The sequence below is a fragment of the Centruroides sculpturatus genome, unplaced genomic scaffold, assembly GCF_000671375.1.
Source record: "Centruroides sculpturatus isolate CEXI.00-Female unplaced genomic scaffold, Cexi_2.0 scaffold755, whole genome shotgun sequence".
Classification (NCBI taxonomy): domain Eukaryota; kingdom Metazoa; phylum Arthropoda; class Arachnida; order Scorpiones; family Buthidae; genus Centruroides; species Centruroides sculpturatus.
Genome location: NW_019384882.1, coordinates 150,813 through 171,604, shown reverse-complemented (window position 1 = coordinate 171,604; position 20,792 = coordinate 150,813). Strand labels below are relative to the sequence as shown.

The window sequence follows — 20,792 nt, the reverse complement described above, 5'->3', positions numbered from 1 at the left end:
TTACATCTTACATTTTTGTTTGGATTGGTAATTTAATCAGTTAACTATATAATTTGGTCTAAAGATGGATAGTTAGGCCACTGTCTTGTACTAACATTAATTATAAATAATTTTTGAATTAATTGAATAATTTAGAAAGATCTAGAAGAAACGATTGACATGGAATGCAACTTAAACTCTCAACCTCAGCTTACTGTGCAGATATTGGATCTCTGTTTGATCTCTGCTTCCAAATATATTTTAATTTGAATCATATAATTATAAGTTCAATTACTGCACATATTTTAAATTGATTCTACATCCATTATATTCATATACATATTATTTATGACTTCTCCAATCTTTTTTCATAATCTTACCTTCAAATTGTTTTTGTATTCGTTCTTTATTTCTATTTAACTCATTTCCAAGTGATATTATTCATTTATATACTATCATTATGTATCAGTGTTTCTACCTTTTGAATTTAATTATAATTTAAAATATGGAACAATAGGATAAAATAAGAAAATGATTTGTATTTTAGAAGGTGTTTGGTATATCACTATTAGAAAAGCAAATGAGATGTCTAGTCAAATAGCTGCATGAAAAATGGCATTGAGAGAGATGGTGTTATAAGCATCAACAATACATTTCTCCTAATGTGTAACACTGAATTTTTAGTGATAGATCAATACTTCAAGTGATGCTGGAGATAAAAAACTGATAGGAGTGAGATTAGATGCTTGCTAGTTATTCTATAGGCACTAAAGATTATTTGGTTTAGTCTATGATTTCAAACTTATGAGACATCTTGTATTTGTAGAATTTGTCTTTATATACAATTTAAAACATTGGTGCAGGGGTAGATTTAGGGAGTGTACAAGACACAGCAGCACCTTTCTGGGTGTTGTTTGCAAGTAAAGCATATATTAAGTCACCTTTTAAATAGTAAAAAATTTTGTAAGGCATATTGTTTCCTTTCTGCAAACCCTCTGAAGATTTCTGGATCTGCTATTGCTCTGATGATAATATAGTGCACTATTAGAAACTTCAGATATAAATAAATAATTATTGTTTCATGGAAATTATTGTTTGTAGTATAATACATGTTTATATTGCTTTTTAAACTAATATTTATGAGAATTTCAAACAAATCTATTGATTCATTTCATTAATAGTTGCATAGAAATGAAACTTAGCTGTAATTTTACATCATATTTTATAATTTTTGTAGGATTAAATCTAAAAATACATAATCTTCTTAAGTTATATAAAATCTTATTTTTAATTTTTAGGTGAATCAGTTCGTTCTGCAAAGAAAGAAATGCATTCTTCCATTATGAATCACGTTGATGAAAAACATAAACAAACCAAGAAAGATAATAAAAGGCCAGAAATACAAATCTACAGACCCGGTATGGGATTGTGGAATAAAAATAATCAAAAATTTGATAACACTAATCAAAAGTTAGATGCCAGCTTACAAGATGAAGATGCAAAATATAATCATATTGATAAACAGAACATGAATCATATTGGTTTAGAATTATTTGATAAAAGTGATCTAGATAAATCGTCACCTGAAAGTGATAATTCAAGAAAATTGAAACTGAGACGACCAGATAGAGAAGTTTATGTTCCTCCTAAACCTCGAGTGGTAGCTCTTCAAGAAGTGGGTAAACCAGATGAATCGAGAGTCATAGCATCAAAGAAACTGGACAGAGATTTTGATAATGCCATTAAACAAAGTGAATATTTTTCATCAAAAAAATATTCTACAGGTCATAAGAGAAATAGGTCTGTGAAGATGGGTAGTGATACTACACCACCTCTAAGAGATCATTCTAAGGAGAAGGGAAGTTTTGCTAAGTCTCACTCAGTTTCTCTGGATGAGTTAAATGATGATAGATATAATTCAAACTGCAATAATAGTGATAGTAAAATGGTTAATAATACAAATTCTAAAATGTTTTATAAAGGAAATTTTAATAAAAAAGGACACTATACTGGAAAAGTTAATTTGTATAAAGATGAATATCGGTTTGATGACACAGACGAATCTTCAGAAATTCATGATAAATTGAAAAATAGTGATAAGAAGATGTATTCAAAGTCAAGAAGTCGTAAAAGTTATTCACCAAAATCATCATCATATTCCAGTTCCACTAATTTAGTGAATAATCACATTAATCATTGTGAAGAAGATTGGGACTCTGAACTTATATCAGTAGAGAATTTATCTACAAGAACATTTAGCCAGGAAGATTTTCATCGTTGCAATGATATTAAGGATTTAAACTGTGAGGAAAATAATGCCGGATTAGACAGTAATGTAAGTGAATCATCTGATGTCTGTGATCATTCTGAGATGGTAACAAACAAAAAACATACTCAGAGTAAATTAGGAAGTAAGTGCAAGGGTAAAGGTAATCAACGGAAACAAGAATCTAATCACAATGTTAAAAGCACAATTTCATCACCTTTAAATAAAGAAAATCCAGATAATTTAATTGAAAATGATTTATCTTATTCTCCAAGAATTAGGGATTGGAGTGAAGAAGTGGAAGCAAATGAAAAGTTTCAGTCTTTAATTGAAAATACTCAAAATACTAAGTCACCTGATAAGTCGAGACATGTCAGGTCAGAGAACACTAGTAGCAGTAAAAATAAAACTGATTTTAAGTCGCACAAAAATGACAACAAACCTAACACTTTGACTGCTAGTAATAAAAGGCTGTCACGATCTCCAAAAGAGAAGAAGCCAGATCAGAACGTTCCTCCGAGGTTTAAAAAGTTGAATAAGTCACCAAAGTCCGATAGCCCCGAGGATAAAACAAAAGAAATTAAAAGTGGTGGTATTATTAGAATTCCTACGGATTCTTTTGTATGTGAGGAGTCTCAACAGATACCTTTGCCAGAAAGAAATTACAACAAATGTGAACAGTCATGTATTGTTCAGAAACAATTGTTTGATCCTAATAATCCAGATAAACCAGTTATTGTGATGAAACAGCAACCGGTTATGTATCCACCAAAAAACCCCAATATAGAACCATTTGGTATTGGAGGACAATATCCAATTATATCTTCACCTCAAAATCAGTTTGGATGTGGAGAAATAGTAGCTTCATCTCCCCTAGTTCAGCAGATGCCTCCTGTCTACTCATATCCTGTTATTCAATCTTATTCTCCACAAGCATCTCCTCCCATCCTTCCTGCATGCTATGGTGATCAGCTATTACAGGATAATCAAACACGAAGGTAAATTATTAATTTAATTAGGCTTTTCAAAATATACTTTAATATAAAGTACACATAATTTACATGTATTCTATTATGTTTCTGACATTAACACAAAAATTTGGGGAATGCATAAGTCTTATTTTAAGCAGATAAATTATAATAAAATGAAAACTTTTCTACCATAAATTACAGCCTATAAGTCAACTGCAAGATTTTTTTTAGCTCAAATTTCTGGTTTTTGCTATATATTTACAATGTGAGTTGGCATCCAAAATACAGTAAGCTACCATTATGCTATAGCAGTATTTATAATAATCATATATTGGAGGATTATTAGGCTTAGAGTTGACTTATACACTGCAATTTAAAGTAATTTAAAATGTTAAATCTAAAAACAAAATATCTCTAGACTGTTAAAGAGTAATAGTAATATACACTTTATATTCGATTTCGAGTAATTTTTCAAGGCAAACAAACTGAATAACAATGTATACCAGACCATTATTTCAACTTTTTTCAAATATTCCATGTTAGAAGTTTAATATCGATCCCATTTGTTTTATTTTTTGAATTTATATTTACAATAAAAATTTATATATAATGCATGAAGAAATATTTTCATTAGATAAATTATAAACAATGGCATTATTATTACTTTTTTAATCCTTAAATTTATCAAAAATAAAAACTTAAAAACACCAGCTTACATTTGAAAAGATTCTTTATTTAACATGTGTTCTTGGAAGTTTTTTGGCTTTACTCATTTTGTAATCATTGATTTATTACAATGAAAAAAAATGCAATACTCTTGCTAATGTGCAATTGCACTAATATGAACCAACTTTTTCCACTTAATACTCCAGTCAACAACAAAAAGAAGCTGTAGATTATTTTTTTTTATGTAATAAAAGAACAACTATCTCTCAGCATTAAAACTCTAACAAAAATAAAATATGTATACCGTACTTATATCTCTCTTCTCAGCTTTCGGTACATAATGAACTATAGTTTGTTGCTACAGCAGTGATCAGAGCAGGATACTCTTGTGCCAGTTTTAACTATATCAATTCTTTACTCCAAAGATCACTCTTCTGGCCATCAACTTTATACACTAAAAAAAGATATTTCAGAAACTGCTCATCAAACTGCAGTTACTGTATTCTTGTGCAGAATTTTTTATAATGACAGAGATAGGTATTTGCAATTGGAAAGATCTGGTATTTGTATGATTCCTTTGCAACATATTACAAGGGAACCACTACCAGAAAACTTGTTAACTCTCTCATGGAACATCAAAATGACATTATAAGAAATAGATTCTCTGTGGAACCTACCAAGAAGGCATAATTATGTTCCATTAGGATCAGAATCATCATTATTGAAACATTGCATGGACCAGGGAATCATATTTCATATTTATCTGGGAACCTTTGTATATAACCTTTGATCTACCAGAACTGTGAGTGACTCTTTATATTACTAAAAACTTAGTTTATGCTATGGTGTTGTCATCCAGTTTGTATTTAAAATTTATTGTTTTTGATTTTTATAGTTATTACAGAAAACTATTGTTCTTACTGCTTTTCTGATATTTAAAAACTAGCGCTATGTTATTGTGTTCCTTTACATTTAATCAGTTTTTTTAAAATTGACAAAGAAAGTTAAGAATTTATGAAAAAAAATTCATTTGATGTTCCATTCTATAAAAATTTTTTGCCTGATGAAGATGGTAATGCACTATCAAAAGTACTTGCATACATATTTTATCCTTGTAAAAAAATTTTTAATGCTAAAGACAGTTGTTTTATTTTGTCTTATGTAATTTCATATCAAGTGTGTGTTCAATTTTAATATTATTTTTTTAAAATGTGATGCATTTTTAAAATACATTTTTACAGAAATATATTAAGTATACTATGAAACTGGATGAGATTACAATAAAAGCATAAACTAATACCTGTAATCCAGTTAAAAGGAACTGATTTATTATAAGAACAAACGTTTTCAACTGTCTTTAACAGCCATAATCAGGTTATAAGATGTTACATAAAGCAAAATTTAAATAAAATACATTTGATTATGAGATAGGAATAGATGAATATGGGAATAGATGAATATCTTAGAGTAAAAAGGCAGGCTTGAATTTATCTAATTATCTTTGTAAGTATTTATTAATCTTTTCTATATATCAGATTGTATATTCAAGTCATGCTTCAGCTATAAATATTTGCCTGTTATAATAATGATTTATTACTTTATACGGATAATTGAATAAAATACTTCAATATATTCAATCATTGTAGAATATTTTATTTCAGGAATTCTATAAGCTATTATGTATAAAATATTTAATTTGTTAAGTTAAATCGAAAATCGATGCAAGTTTATATTATAATGTATAGTGTGGTGTGATGGATGTATGTTAACTTTTTTTTCTTTTAGAGTTTTAAAAGTATTAGAATAAATTTGAAAAATACTAAAAATAATTAGATATTAAACATTTTATTTGGAGAATGTTATGTCATGAGCTGCGGGAAAACCTCAGAATTCGTGTGAAAAGATAATATGACAATATTCAATAGAAATAACTTTACATTAGTTATTTATTACTGGCCAAAGATTGACTTCAATGCTATCCCAAGAGTGGCAAGAGAACTTCATCTGTACAAAATTTAAATTTTAAATGCATGGTCAAATTGTTCATAAGTCTGAATGTTTGTAAGCAGGGAATCTTCTCTGTTTTAGTATAAGTTTAAGTTGGTGTTAAGATTTGAGTCAGAATTCATACATTTTTACTGATTCCAGCATCATTTAAAATTACTTTCAACTTTGTGGCTGTGCTATGAACATTTAGGACTTGTATTTGCTAAAATCCCTTAGAAGTTACTCTCTGCATTGGTCTTTATGAATAAAGTCTATCTACTGTTAATAATTAGTAATAGCTAATTTGAGTTTTATGATTGAATAGAGAAGAATTCCATAAAAATGTATTTTTTTTTATTTGATTCTAGAGTATGTAAATCTTTTTATGTTAAAATCAGTTCTTGGAAAATTGTTAAGTGAACTATTGCACTTCCCTTAGACTTTCATAAATTAATATTACTTTACTAGTAATGTTGTTTGAATTATACATTCATTGATGAGAAATGTTTGGAGCTCAGATAGAATTGTTTGATTACTTTAAAACTCTGCATATAGCTTATGTTTCAGGCAGGTGTGTAAATGATTACAGTTGTGATCTGATTGCATGCAAGGTAATGCTTGTAAATTTCCTTAAAATTGCTATCTGAATATCTTACTTAAGAAAAAAATTTTTAGAGATGTACTGTGTTTTGGAATTTTCAGTATATCTATTGTTCTGAGGTCGTCCAACTCATGCATGCCTACACAGCACAGCCAAACAGCTTAGGAAGGTTGCTTACTGATTTTCCCCACATCTGGAATGTTTTGACCTTGCTGAAAAAATATGGGACACACACACACCAAGCAGACTCTGGACATTCCAGACAGACCACCAGTAGTTGGGTGCCTAGACAATAATAATCAAAATTAAATAAATGCTGTTTACAAACTGCTTTAAGCTACTTTTTAAAATTTGAATTAAGTGTATTTTGGGATTAAAACAAATATATAACATCAGCTACTCAAAACTGGTTATATGTAAATAGACACTGCACATATAACCAATATCCAGCAAGAAGAAACTACAAGAAAGCAAATGTTTTCATCTATGTTTAACAGACATCATCAGGCTAACTTTGCAGTTCATGTGAATACAACTGTTAAATCAAACAGTTCAGATAGAAAAGTTACTGGGAATAGATGAATATTGTCTGTGTTAAGAGGGGTGATGTAAGATTAAACTTCATAGATTGACTTCCATACAGGAGAAAGAAGTCTACATTTCTAAAGTTCTCCAAGATAGCTGCATTGTTTCTCACAGCTTTGTAAATTTCTAGTTGTTCTAAATATCTAAGTCAAGGCTAGCAAACCTATGATATGCATGCTCAAAGTAGCATATCTACATGTAACATATATGATTTTGATTTATAATATGTCTTTTTTTTATCATCCTTTTGGTTTATCACCCGAACATCCTTTCTTCAATCAGCTTTTTTACATTTATTCTAATTAAAGCCTATTCATTTAATTAATTTATTTAAATATCGTTATTTGAAATCCAAAACTTTGGCATGCATAAACATCTTTAAAGCTAAGTATGCTTACTATATGACACATGGGCTCAAAAAGGTTCACTACTCCTGATGTATGATGTTCTTTGTGGGGAATGTTGCATATGAGGCATGCTTTGTCAAAATGTACATCTGTGTTAGAGTCAGAAGCAAAGGTTGCTAAATGCAGTGTTTGCCAGCCCCTCCAAGATGGATGTCCAATGTTCTTTGAGGCAGATGTTTAAAGGTCACTCTGTAGCACCCATGTATTCTAAGTTGCAATTGTCTCTGTAATCCTTAACATGGATATTACATACACCAAGTTGGAGGCACATATAAAGATAGAGTAATTTAAAAAGTACTCGTCGAAAGTATCTGTGATACAAGAAATATTGTATTAATGCTGAACTCAATGCTCATTTTCAAGGGAGGCACATATCTGGATGGTCTAGCATTGTGGAGGAAGTTGAAAACTGGGAGACTTCTACTGAAAGCTAATTGAAAGTTATTATTTCTGGCAATTTTCTTGTACAGGGTGGCCAATCAATCTTCTGTCATTTATAACAGCTTTGTATATAGTGTCGTGGGAGCAATTGTTAGGTATGATAGAGGTGGCGGAGGAATGATGATGACTTATTCCTTTGATGGTGTTTGAAGAGTAGTTATGTTGTCTGTTATACCAGACAATAGTTTGGAGTTCCTTATTTTTATTCCTATGTCTTGAGTGTCTGGTGAATGGATGATGGCTCAACAAATTGGGGCACTGAAGCTGGCCATCATAAAGAAAAAAACAGATCATGAGAAGGGGCGAGGATTAAGATCATATGGCACATTGGCTTCCTGTAGACTTCAGTTGAGATGCATTCATTGCATAAGTTAAGCTGGAGGTCAAGGAAGTAAACTTGCTCACTGTCCTGTTCTAGGCAGAGACAGAGGTCATAGAGGTTCAGTGTTGATTATGCACCCATAAAAGAATTGAAGGAACTGCTCAAAGGAGGGCAAATGTTTGTTGCTCTCTTCCAATTTGTGCATATCGCTCAATCAAAAATAGTAGTCATGGTGGAAAAAGCCCCATGTTTGAATTTCAGGCTTTTTAAAGGTTTTTGCATCTCTGATCAAATATTCTGGTTGGTCGTAATCTCCCTCTTCCCACTTTTTAATTGGCCTCTAGTTTTGATTGCCAGGGCTATTTGGGAATGAATTCTGAGATCTGTCACATGTTGGAGATGTTAATTGAATTGTTGCTATTTCTGCTTGTAACTCAGAGTTAATTGTATTTTTTTTTTATCCCAGTTATAAATATTGCTAGCTGCACTCATGTGACCTTATTTTTCATTGAACATTTTATTTCACTGTTTTTGCACTCATCAGAGTGCAAAAACAGTGAAATAAAATGGGAATTCGACCATTACTCTGATATGAGTAATGGTCGAATTCCCATTTTATATTCTCTCACAAAATGACATTATTTTTAATGATGTCTTACCAACCAAGAACATTTTTATTTAAAACAATTTTCTCTTTTTAAACAACTTTCAGTTGAGGTTTTGGACTCCAGTCCAGACATCACACTTATTATTTATTTATAATAATTCATTACATGCAGCTACTATTTATTTCTATTTATAATTGTTTATTGATTTTTTTAAACATTTTTCTTATAGTTGTATGTTTTCTCATATGAATTTGCAAACTGTGAAATATTTGTCCATTGTAGCTTTCTTTTATAATATAAATTTCTATATTATTATATATAATAATTAAATTTGAATAAATTATTGATTTTAACTATTTCTTGAAAATATTACTGTTATATTTTATCAATAAAGCTTGTCATAATCCACCTTTAATATGTGTTTTCTAAAGAAGTGGTGACGAAAAAAGTACAATGCTGAAAGCTATAAACTAAGTAGAATGCAAAATATTTTGTTGTTTTAAAACAAATAGTTTTACTTTCCTGGCTGTTATAGCATAAAAATGTGATAGTGTCACATAATCCCCTTTGATAGTTTTTGGAATTTCAACATTTTGAGACCTGCTGAACATAAAAATCTTATACCTGGGATGTGTGTTTGTGTCTATTTTCTTTACTTTTTTAGGATGGGATAAAAATTAAACAAAATTTGGCATGGTAACTTGTATATAAGTGGCATTGATGCTATTAAATTTTGATAGTCAAAGGTCACAGGGAGGAGAGATAGAGGGGGTTGTGTGTTATATCTCAAGTTCAATCAGACTTAATGAAAATCTTGCTTTTTATTAGCATATACACTATTTTTTGAAACATGTCTCTACCCTAAAAAATTGAGTCTTTTTTTGCTTTTTTATAATACAGTAGAGCCTCGATTATCCGACTCAATTGGGGACTGGGGTTGGTCGGATAATTGAAAAGTCAGATAACTGAAAAGTATGAAAAAATCCATTATTAGTGCAGTATATTATTATATCCCATGTAATTAGTATATTAGTATATCGCTATTAACCTACTTTGCGTTGAATTTTCATCGATGTTAAGCCTAACAAAAATTTTTTGAAACGATTTTCGTCGCTATTGTATCGTTAGAAATTAGAATATTAAGCCTTGTTTAAATACTGGCTCCCTTTCATGATCGAATGAGTGTTGCCAGCTAAAACACGTAAAAATAATATTAAAGTAGTCAAGACATAGCCAAATATTGTAGCGCCACATCACTAGCGGACATTTGAAATTTGCCGACTAGGACGGTCGGTTAATCGGGGGTCGGATAATCGAGGCTTTACTGTAATTAATAATGTAAAAATTAAATTTAATAACATGTCGTAACAGACTGCGCCAGGCACAATTTTAATATTAAGAGCATTTGATATTTGTTGTAGGAACTGAGATTAATATATACACAAAGACTTTAACATATAATTTTGTATAAATTTATTTAATAGGATGAAACCTCTTGTAAAAAAGAATCTGCAAGAAATCTGGATACTCGAGAGAGACTTATCTTCGCTGCTGAGTCACGGAATAAAAAATGCAGACATGCAAGCAATTGGACAGTGCAGGTACGTGTTAATTAGTAAGTGATTATTCATATATAAAAAAAGTATTTAAAATTTTGTCTAATAATTTGGAAGTCATGATCTGTGGTTTTTAAATAGAAAAACAATAAAGGAATGAATCAGAAAAACAAAATATGTAATTTGTCTGAATTTCACATTTTTATTGAAGAAAAATATAAGATGAAAATTATTTTCATGAATGTTATTTTAAGGCTATAATAGTATAAGAAAGGATAAATAATCTTCCAAATTTTTGCATATGGAAATAATATTAAGCAATAAGTAATTGGCTTTGCAAATTCTTATTTAATGAAATAGAAGGATATTGGCATTGTATTTTGTCTGTAGTTAATCTCCTAGTATCATTTCTAAATGTTTATTTGATAGCATCTCAGAGTTTTGCAGGAGTATACAATAATAAAAAACAGGCATTCGTAAGGCACAAAACTAAATCTTGAATCTTTCACATTAAGTTTTATTACAAATTATATTTAAAAACCCAAAAATATATAATAATTTATAAAATAAAGTACAGTCGACCCCCCCAATCAATCTTCTGTCATTTATAACAGCTTTGTATATAGTGTCGTGGGAGCAATTGTTAGGTATGATAGAGGTGGCGGAGGAATGATGATGACTTATTCCTTTGATGGTGTTTGAAGAGTAGTTATGTTGTCTGTTATACCAGACAATAGTTTGGAGTTCCTTATTTTTATTCCTATGTCTTGAGTGTCTGGTGAATGGATGATGGCTCAACAAATTGGGGCACTGAAGCTGGCCATCATAAAGAAAAAAACAGATCATGAGAAGGGGCGAGGATTAAGATCATATGGCACATTGGCTTCCTGTAGACTTCAGTTGAGATGCATTCATTGCATAAGTTAAGCTGGAGGTCAAGGAAGTAAACTTGCTCACTGTCCTGTTCTAGGCAGAGACAGAGGTCATAGAGGTTCAGTGTTGATTATGCACCCATAAAAGAATTGAAGGAACTGCTCAAAGGAGGGCAAATGTTTGTTGCTCTCTTCCAATTTGTGCATATCGCTCAATCAAAAATAGTAGTCATGGTGGAAAAAGCCCCATGTTTGAATTTCAGGCTTTTTAAAGGTTTTTGCATCTCTGATCAAATATTCTGGTTGGTCGTAATCTCCCTCTTCCCACTTTTTAATTGGCCTCTAGTTTTGATTGCCAGGGCTATTTGGGAATGAATTCTGAGATCTGTCACATGTTGGAGATGTTAATTGAATTGTTGCTATTTCTGCTTGTAACTCAGAGTTAATTGTATTTTTTTTTTATCCCAGTTATAAATATTGCTAGCTGCACTCATGTGACCTTATTTTTCATTGAACATTTTATTTCACTGTTTTTGCACTCNTTTCACATTAAGTTTTATTACAAATTATATTTAAAAACCCAAAAATATATAATAATTTATAAAATAAAGTACAGTCGACCCCCCCATAATGCAGTAGATACGTTCCACTTTATAAGAATTTCATGTTGTAGGAATCCTTAAATATATGAGCCAATCACAGCCCGGCACATGTGCAGTTTACAGACTACGGCTGTTTGAAAGGTTTTCTTCCATAAAATTAATCGATTCTAGACCAATTTGATTCAACATTTCCAAAACACGTATAATTTTTTGGGAATAATCCGTATAAGCTATGCTATAAACAAAAAGTTGTAGGATTACTTACCGAGTGTGCACCGTTCAATGACGCCATTGCTTAAGTTTGTTTTCATCTCAGAGTAGCGCATCAAACGGTGGGCATGTTTTCTGATAAGTTATTTTTTTACAAAAAATTCGTTGAACTTTGGAGACATCATTAATAGAAATAATTTTTATGGCCATTGAATAAGAAATGTTTTTTTCATAAAAAATTTATAAAATTACAGTACTGTATTAGAATTTATATACTGTACAGATGATAGTAAACTCAACTTACTCGCCTAAACTCTCGTAGCATGTAAGTAGTTTGGCTGCTCGTCCACTATTGGTCCAGATTCAACCAATCCTGTCGCAACATGAGTCAGTGATGACGTTTTACCGCATTTTACGAGTCTCTTTTAGCGTCTTTATACGAATATGGTCGCAATTTTTTCGCCACGATGTACAAATCCGCATTATATGAACCCGCGTTATAGGGGGATCGACTGTAATTAAAACTCAAAAGAATACAACAAATTTTCCAATTATTACATTTGTTTCAACATATAAAAGTTTTAAAAGACCTTCAAAAACCAAATGGAATTCAACTACCAATTTTTATTTTTAAGTAACAGTTTATAATATATACAGAAGAATCAGAATATTATTATTATTATATTGCAGATATCATGCTTGGCTGATACTGGTGCCAAGTGCTATGCTGATTAATGTCAAAGCATAGCTACCCAAACAAGTGTAACATATTGGTTTATTATTATTATTATTAAATGAAGATTCTTCTGTTGGTTTTGTTTATCCAAAATTCTTATTGTCTGACTTTTTAGGCTACTTAGTCATTAATTAATATAGTACTACCATATAAAATTGAGAGAAATATTAGTTCAAAATAATAACAATTACAACATATATTGAGAAATATAGGAAATATGATCTTCACAGTTTCCCTTTTTATATAATTAAATTAAACAATTTGTTTTTTGTTGTAATTTTCTTTATGTGTGTGTGTCAAATTCATTTAACATTAAACTATTTTACATTAATTCTGTATTAAAATATGACAGGTGGAAACTGCAACTAAGATATGAAAATATAATCTTAGCCGATCCACGTTACTGTGCAGAACAAAATGTCGAACAGTCTCTATGGAAATCTGTATTTTATCAAGTTATTGAAGGCCTTAGAAGGCAGATGGAAGAACAGCCTGATCAAAGAGAAGAAGCAAAGAAAACATTATTAAATGCTGTTGATGAGGTACTTATTTGTAAATTATTAAATTTATACAATATAAAATATTTAAATTTAGCTGATTAAGTATCTTAATCAGCTAAAGAACTATTGTCAGATAGCTTTTTAGCTGATGGATAAATAAAAATAAGTAAAACTACTTTCAATATTAGAAATGGTAATCTAACATTCTTCAGAAATCTTTAAGAATATTTAGGATGTGCATGATGTCTTTTGTGAGGTTTATTGAAAGATTTTCTGTTTGAAATTTTCATCTTTATTCAATTCTTGTGAATCTATGAATGATATGACAATGTATTCTTAAGTTAATGTTGTATAAACTTAAGAATTTGTTTTTTTTTATTAACTCAGCTTCTTGTTATTCCTTAATTTCAAAGTTTCTTTGATTAATTTAATCAGTATACATCTGTACATCATTGCTTCATTTTATATTAGAAAACAATATACAATAAAATGTCATTGTAACAAACACTGGTGTAATGAAGTCATCAGTAAAATTAATTTATTTTCAATTTTTTGCCAGTTTACAATGTATTTTAATGTAAAAATGTTTCAGTTTAATGTAATAAAATTCTTTACAAACATAAATGACCATTATCATCATAATGAAATTTGTAAATATATAAATTACAGTCGACCCCCCTATAACATGGTAGATACATTCCGCTTTATAAGAATTTCGCATTGTAGGAATCCTCAAATAGATGAGCCAATCACAGCCCAGCACGTGTGCAGTTTACAGACTATGGCTGTTTGAAAGGTTTTCTTCCATAAAATTAATTGATTTTAGACTAATTTGATTCAACATTTCCAAAACACGTATAATTTTTTGGGAATAATCTGTATAAACTCTGCTATAAACAAAAAGTTGTAGGATTACTTACCGAGTGTGCATCGTTCGACGTCGCCATTGCTTAAGCTTGATTTCAGATAAGTTATTTTTCTGCAAAAAATTTGTCGAACTTTGGAGACATCATTAATTAATAGAAATAATTTTTATGGCCATTGAATAAGAAATGTTTTTTTCACAAGAAATGTATAAAATTACAGTACTGTATTAGATTTACAGTACCTAATTTAGGCCTATATACTGTACAGATGATAGTAAACTCAACTTACTCGCCTAAACTCTCATAGCATGTAAGTAGTTCGGCTGCTCGTCCATTATTGGTCCAGATTCGACCAATTCTATCGCGACACGAGTCGGCGATACCGCATTTTACAAGTCTCTTTTAGTGTATACGAATATGGTTGCACTTTTTTTGCCACAATATACGAATCTGCATTATATAAACACGCATTATAGGGGATTCTACTGTAGTTATCTTTTATTGTCATTGCACACTGTTTTGATGTATCTGCTAACATAAATTTTAGTCATAATTGTCACTTTAGTTTGCAGTATAGTGTTATTAATGCACAATACATTGAAAATGGTAATCTTCAATAATTTTATACTTGTTTCTTCTTGTGTTTTGTTTTGTTGCATTTTATGTACTGTACTTTAATAGGGGTTTTATTGTTGATTTGCTTTTTGTTCTTATGTTACAATTTGAAAGTATGAGCACTATGTTTTGTTTCTATAGAGGACTTATCACACACTATTGACATTGTGAGAGTAATCACAAAGAAATGGATAGACACTGGTTTATTATGATAATGGTATGCATTTCGGATAGGTTGTCTGTCCCTCTTCAACTGTATTTATTACAGTTTGGTGGGTTTACAGGCATTTATTAAAAGGTATATTTTATTTTGTTGCTGATGCATGGATGACTTTATTTTCAGAATTTCTCACAGATATTATATTATGTTTTTTGTACAAATAGTAATTAGAGATTAAAATTGTTGCTTAATGAAATTAATTGTGAAGTAAATAGTTTTGCAGACAGTCAGCTCATACAAACAATGTTCTCTACTACAGAAGCGATCGCTTCTGTATAGATGGCGCCATAAAATTTTAAATGTTGTAGTAGTAAGCATTCTCTTTGGAGTATGTTCCGTTGTGGGTTATACATATAAAATTGTGGTAAATTAAATATACAGTAGAGCATCGATAATTCGAATCAATCGGGTTCGCTTGGAAAATTGATTTTTCAGATAACCGATTATGTACGAAAAATATATTAACCTATCCCATATTGAAATTCGTTCAAATCCTGGCATGTCCTTAAGTACCCTCTCATGGTTGTGCTAGTGCTGCCAGCTAAAATATGCACACAAACAAAAATAATATTGGAGTAGCCCAAGACATAGCTGAAGATTGCAGTGCCACAGCTCTAGCGGAAATTTAAATTTGCTGACTGGAAAAGTTTCGCTTGATTGACATTCAGATAATCGATGCTCTACTGTATTTATGTATTTATTAAGCTTGTTAATTTTGAATATTTGTGAAATTTGTGTAGTGAATGGCTAAATAAAATATAGAAACTTTGATCATATTTTTATATATAATTTTCCATAATTTTTGTGTGAATTTTTACTTGTAACTTAAGTATTTTTAGTTTTTGATCTATTAATTATTATATTCTATATACAAAATGTAACTTTTAAATTGAAATATATTTAAAATTTCTGATTTTACAGGGAACTGTATTTTATGAAAATTTATTAGAAAAACAACAAGAAACATTTGGTTTTAATGTGACAAATTATCTAGATAATGTGGTAAGACCACAAAGAATTCCTGATTCTGTTCGTCTTGTTTTGATAAGTGTGCAGAAAATATTTATATATCTAGGTGATCTGGCAAGGTACAGAGAACAAGCTAATAGTACTTCAAATTATGGTAAAGCAAGAAGGTACTGTTTTGGTTTTATTAACTACAATTTTTAATTTAGATAAAACATTTCATAATTCTAATAATTTTTTTTTTTTTAAATTAATGTAGTTGGTATCTTCAAGCTCAGCAGTTAGCACCTAAAAATGGAAGGCCATATAATCAGCTAGCCATTCTTGCTGTTTATACTGTAAGAAGTTTCAAAATTAATTCAACAGAATTATATTTTTTTTAACAAAATATTTGTAAGTTATTAGTAAAATTGCAATTTTGTTGGTGTTTTTAGAGGAGAAAGTTAGATGCAGTTTATTATTACATGAGAAGTCTGGCTGCCAGCAATCCTTTTTTGTCTGCACGAGAAAGTTTGTTATCCTTGTTTGAGGATGCTAGGAAAAAGGTATCTATTCTTTTATATTCATTTATATTGTTTTTTAAAATATCTATGATACTAAAACAGTGTGATCAAACAAAAGTAAATACTCTCAAGAAGTAATGCGATGATTGGCAACATCTTGAAATGGTAGTGCAACAATCATAATCAACTTGTGTGTTGTCAACTTTGGCTTACGGCATTGCCTAACTATTCTCAAGTTCTAATTTGGTTTGATTAGCTAGTGATACAATGAAAAATTTATTAATATATTTTGCTGTAGCTTCATTAAAAGCAATATGATCAATAGTAAAAACATGTAGTATTAGTAGTGTAGGTTTTTGATAATAATGTCAGAGCATTTGTATACTTGAAATTTCATATAAAGACAAATGCTTTATATGCTTGTACACATTTACTCTGTGCAATGTAACTAGCTTTTCATCTGCTCTGTGCCAGGTTTTATGTNAGAAAAATGAAAATCAAGTTTAAGTCATTTTATTCAACTTTACGTCTGTTTGCCACAAATGTTGAAGTCGTAATATCACTAGAAAAGTGTTAAAGCACATAAAATCATATTAAAATATATACATTTACAAGTATGTACTGTATTTACAGTACATGCATTTGTAAATTTAGATTACTTTTTTTGTACTATATTAAAAACTAAAATTTATTTGTTTGTAAGCTTAAAATAGATTCTTATTAACCATATATTATTAAAAATGCATTTATAAATAAAATATTTAATACATTCTACAAAAACTACATTTGTTTATTTCTTGACATAATTGCCTTAAATGTTGAGACATTATTCCATCACAGCTCTGTTGCTTGTCAAATTGCTCGAAGTAGTCCAGAACAGTGTCTTCCAATTCCTCCTGATCTGAAAAGTGTTTCCCTGCCAAAAATTTCTTTAAAGGTCCAAATAAATGAAAGTCTGAGGGGGCTAAATCTGGACTATAAGGAGGATGTTGCAGGACTGACCAATTCTGTGCCAACCACAGTTTGGTTTGATTTGGTGTGGAGTATAGTCCCTCGGATTTTCATTTATTCAGATCTTTAAAGAAATTTTTGGCAGGGAAACACTTTTCAGATCAGGAGGGAAAAATAAAAATCAAGTTTAAGTCATTTTATTTAACTTTACGTCCAACCGCCACAAATATTGGAGTCGTAATATCACTAGAAAAGCATTATAGCACATAAAATCATATTAAAATGTGTACATTTATAGTAAATGTTGGTAATATAATTATCATAAATCCTAGAGAACGAAACATGAAAGCAATTGTGTTTCTGTGTTGTCATCTTATTTAGCGGTCTTTAAGTGCTCAATATTGGTATTTACCATGGTAGCTCCAATATCTACTGTTTGGCTCGATATTGGTAAATTTAATATAAAATAGTTTTTTTTTCTTGATTTTCTTTTTGAAACCGTGTCCTGTTTTATATTTGTGGCGTAATAAACACTAGTATTGTGTTTTATTNGTATACTTGAAATTTCATATAAAGACAAATGCTTTATATGCTTGTACACATTTACTCTGTGCAATGTAACTAGCTTTTCATCTGCTCTGTGCCAGGTTTTATTTTTGGATCCCTTTTTGGAGAGAGAAGTAATAATAAAATGATAAAAACAATTGTTTATAAATATTTTTGTATATGCAAGAAAAATACAAAATTACTCCTGTGTATTTATAAATAAATATTATTTCAGTATATTTGATAAATTTTTTGTTGATTTCATTTTGATGCTTTCCTCATCTTGAGTCCTGTGCTTGTGTACCTATTACAGCTGCCTAGTTACAGCATTGACTTAATGTACTGTACAGAAAAAAATATACGCACAAAATAATTTTAAATATACATTTCTCTTTAGCTGCTTATAAGATCAAGACAAAAGCACTTGTACACATGAAAAAAGTAAAATAATAATTGTTTTGTGAATGTTAGTAAACAATTGCAAAGTAGTAATATTAAATAATGGAGATAAGTTTGATATACTGTGTATATTAATTTACTTTTATGTTGAAATTATTAATGTATCTTGGTTTAAATAATTGTATGGATTTGCCATTTATTATTTTTTAATTTTATATTTACAGTATGAACAAGTTGAAAAGAAAAGATATGAGGAACAGATTATCCAGAATGAAGAAAGAGAAAAATTAAGAAATGAAATGGAAGAAAGACAAGAAGTATGGATTCATCCTGATGGTTCAAGTTCAAAAAGAACAAGCAAAACTGAAGATGATTCTTCCATTGAAGATTATAATCAAATAACAACATTTGATGTAAGATAATTAGTTTTATACAGGGTTTACTGTTTGGTTTAGTTTATATCAAAGAATATTAAAATTCAGATAATCTTTTATTTAATTTTATTGAACCTGTAACAATTATTCATGTTAAATTAAATATTCTAACATGAAAGAATATTGTTTAAATATTATAGGTTTTAGTATTCTATTTTAAACTTCAAATCTCCATAAAAATGTGTTTGTTTATTCTTAATCTGAACTGAAAAGATATTACTCACACTGTAATTTATTCAAACTTCAATTTTTAATTTATCAGTCTATATATTTATCTTACCTTGAACATAATGCTTAACCGTGTTCAACATAATGCTTTCTCCGTGTTGTTTTTTTTTTTTTTTTTACTTTAAGACTGTTAAGTTAATTTTATAATAATGCTTAAACTGTCTTTTATTCTACCTATTATTCTATTATTTGAAATGATTTTTTATACTTTATTTCATGACCTCAAAATGCTTTAAGTACTATATATCACCGTTTAATGAGTAGGTTCACCAATGGCTTTCTTTCTTCTCATAGTGAGTTTTTTTAAAAAATGAAAAATTAATAACTTATCTTGTAATTCATATTTTTCAATAAATTAGGCAGTATCTACTTTTTCTGATTTGATTGTGAAAAACTCCAATATTCATAAGAAGACAGCAAGTGTAAATAAGTATTGGATACCATGTTTATTTTTATTCTAGAAAAGTTTATACTAAATCTCACAAAAGTCATATGGAAAAATTTTCTAGACTTGTCAATAGATATCTCCATCTGTCTGTGAGGTTTCATGTATGTATGAGGGGAGTCTGATATTAAAGGTACAGGCCAAAATTACACTAACATTTATAATTAAAGGAAATATTTAATACGTTCTACAAAAACTATGTATTTTTGTTTATTTCTCGACATAATTGCCATAAACATTGAGACATTTATCCCAGCGTGACACTAGTTTGAACATCCCCTCATGGTACTATTGCTTGTCAAATTGCTCGAAGTAGTCCAGAACGGTGTCTTTCAATTCCTCCTGATCTGAAAAGTGTTTCCCTGCCAAAAATTTCTTTAAAGGTCCAAATAAATGAAAGTCTGAGGGGGCTAAATCTGGACGATATGGAGGATGTTGCGGGACTGCCCAATTCTGCTGTGCCCCACACAGTTTGGCTTGATTTGGTGTGGAGTATAGTTCCTTGGATTTTCATTTATTCAGACCTTTAAAGAAATTTTTGGTGGGGAAACACTTTTCAGATCAGGAGGGAAAAATAAAAATCAAGTTTAAGTCATTTTATTCAACTTTACGTCCAACCACCACAAATATTGGAGTCGTAATATCACTAGAAAAGCGTTATAGTGCACAAAATCATATTAAAATATGTACATTTACAGTAAATGTTGGTAATATAATCATCATAAATCCTAGAGAACGAAACATGAAAGCATCTGTGTTTCTGTGTTGTCGTCTTATTTAGTGGTCTTTAAGTGCTCAATATTGGTGTTTACCATGGTAGCTGCAATATCTACTATTTGGCGTTGATGTCAGCGCCACTCGATATTGGTAAATTTAATATAAATTAGTTTATTTTCTACTGTCTAAAGATAATTTTAATAACTGTATTTGTTATTTAACCTTACAAAAATTATCTTATTTTATAATGTCTTAGAGCAAACCACATTCACAAATAAAGTCTGCTATGTACTGTAAACATCGCCAAATTGTAAACATGTACATTTATAAGTATGTACTGTATGTACATGAATTCATAAATTTAGATTACTTTTTTCTGTACTATATTAAAAACTAAAATTTATTTGTTTGTAAGCTTAAAATAGATTCTTATTAACCATATATTATTAAAAATGCATTAATAAATAAAATACAGAACTGGGAATAGTAATTTATGGTTTAGCCGAGTGACAAGTAGATTCGGAGACAAGTAAATTCGACTTACGTCGTTTTCCTGGAACCAATTACCGACGTAAGGCGAGGTATACCTGTATA

General features: G+C 29.8%; 1 protein-coding gene across 1 annotated transcript in view; it reads left to right on the top strand.

Moving 5' to 3' along the window:
- Window positions 1–20,792, top strand: part of LOC111631040 (telomerase-binding protein EST1A-like) — a 67,245-nt gene that overhangs the window by 12,298 nt on the left and 34,155 nt on the right. The window contains exons 2-8 of the mRNA XM_023375231.1: window positions 1,278–3,243; window positions 10,317–10,433; window positions 13,161–13,350; window positions 15,931–16,145; window positions 16,235–16,313; window positions 16,410–16,520; window positions 18,599–18,787. Coding sequence (XP_023230999.1) covers window positions 1,278–3,243; window positions 10,317–10,433; window positions 13,161–13,350; window positions 15,931–16,145; window positions 16,235–16,313; window positions 16,410–16,520; window positions 18,599–18,787 — 2,867 coding nt within the window. The remainder of the gene's footprint in view (window positions 1–1,277; window positions 3,244–10,316; window positions 10,434–13,160; window positions 13,351–15,930; window positions 16,146–16,234; window positions 16,314–16,409; window positions 16,521–18,598; window positions 18,788–20,792) is intronic.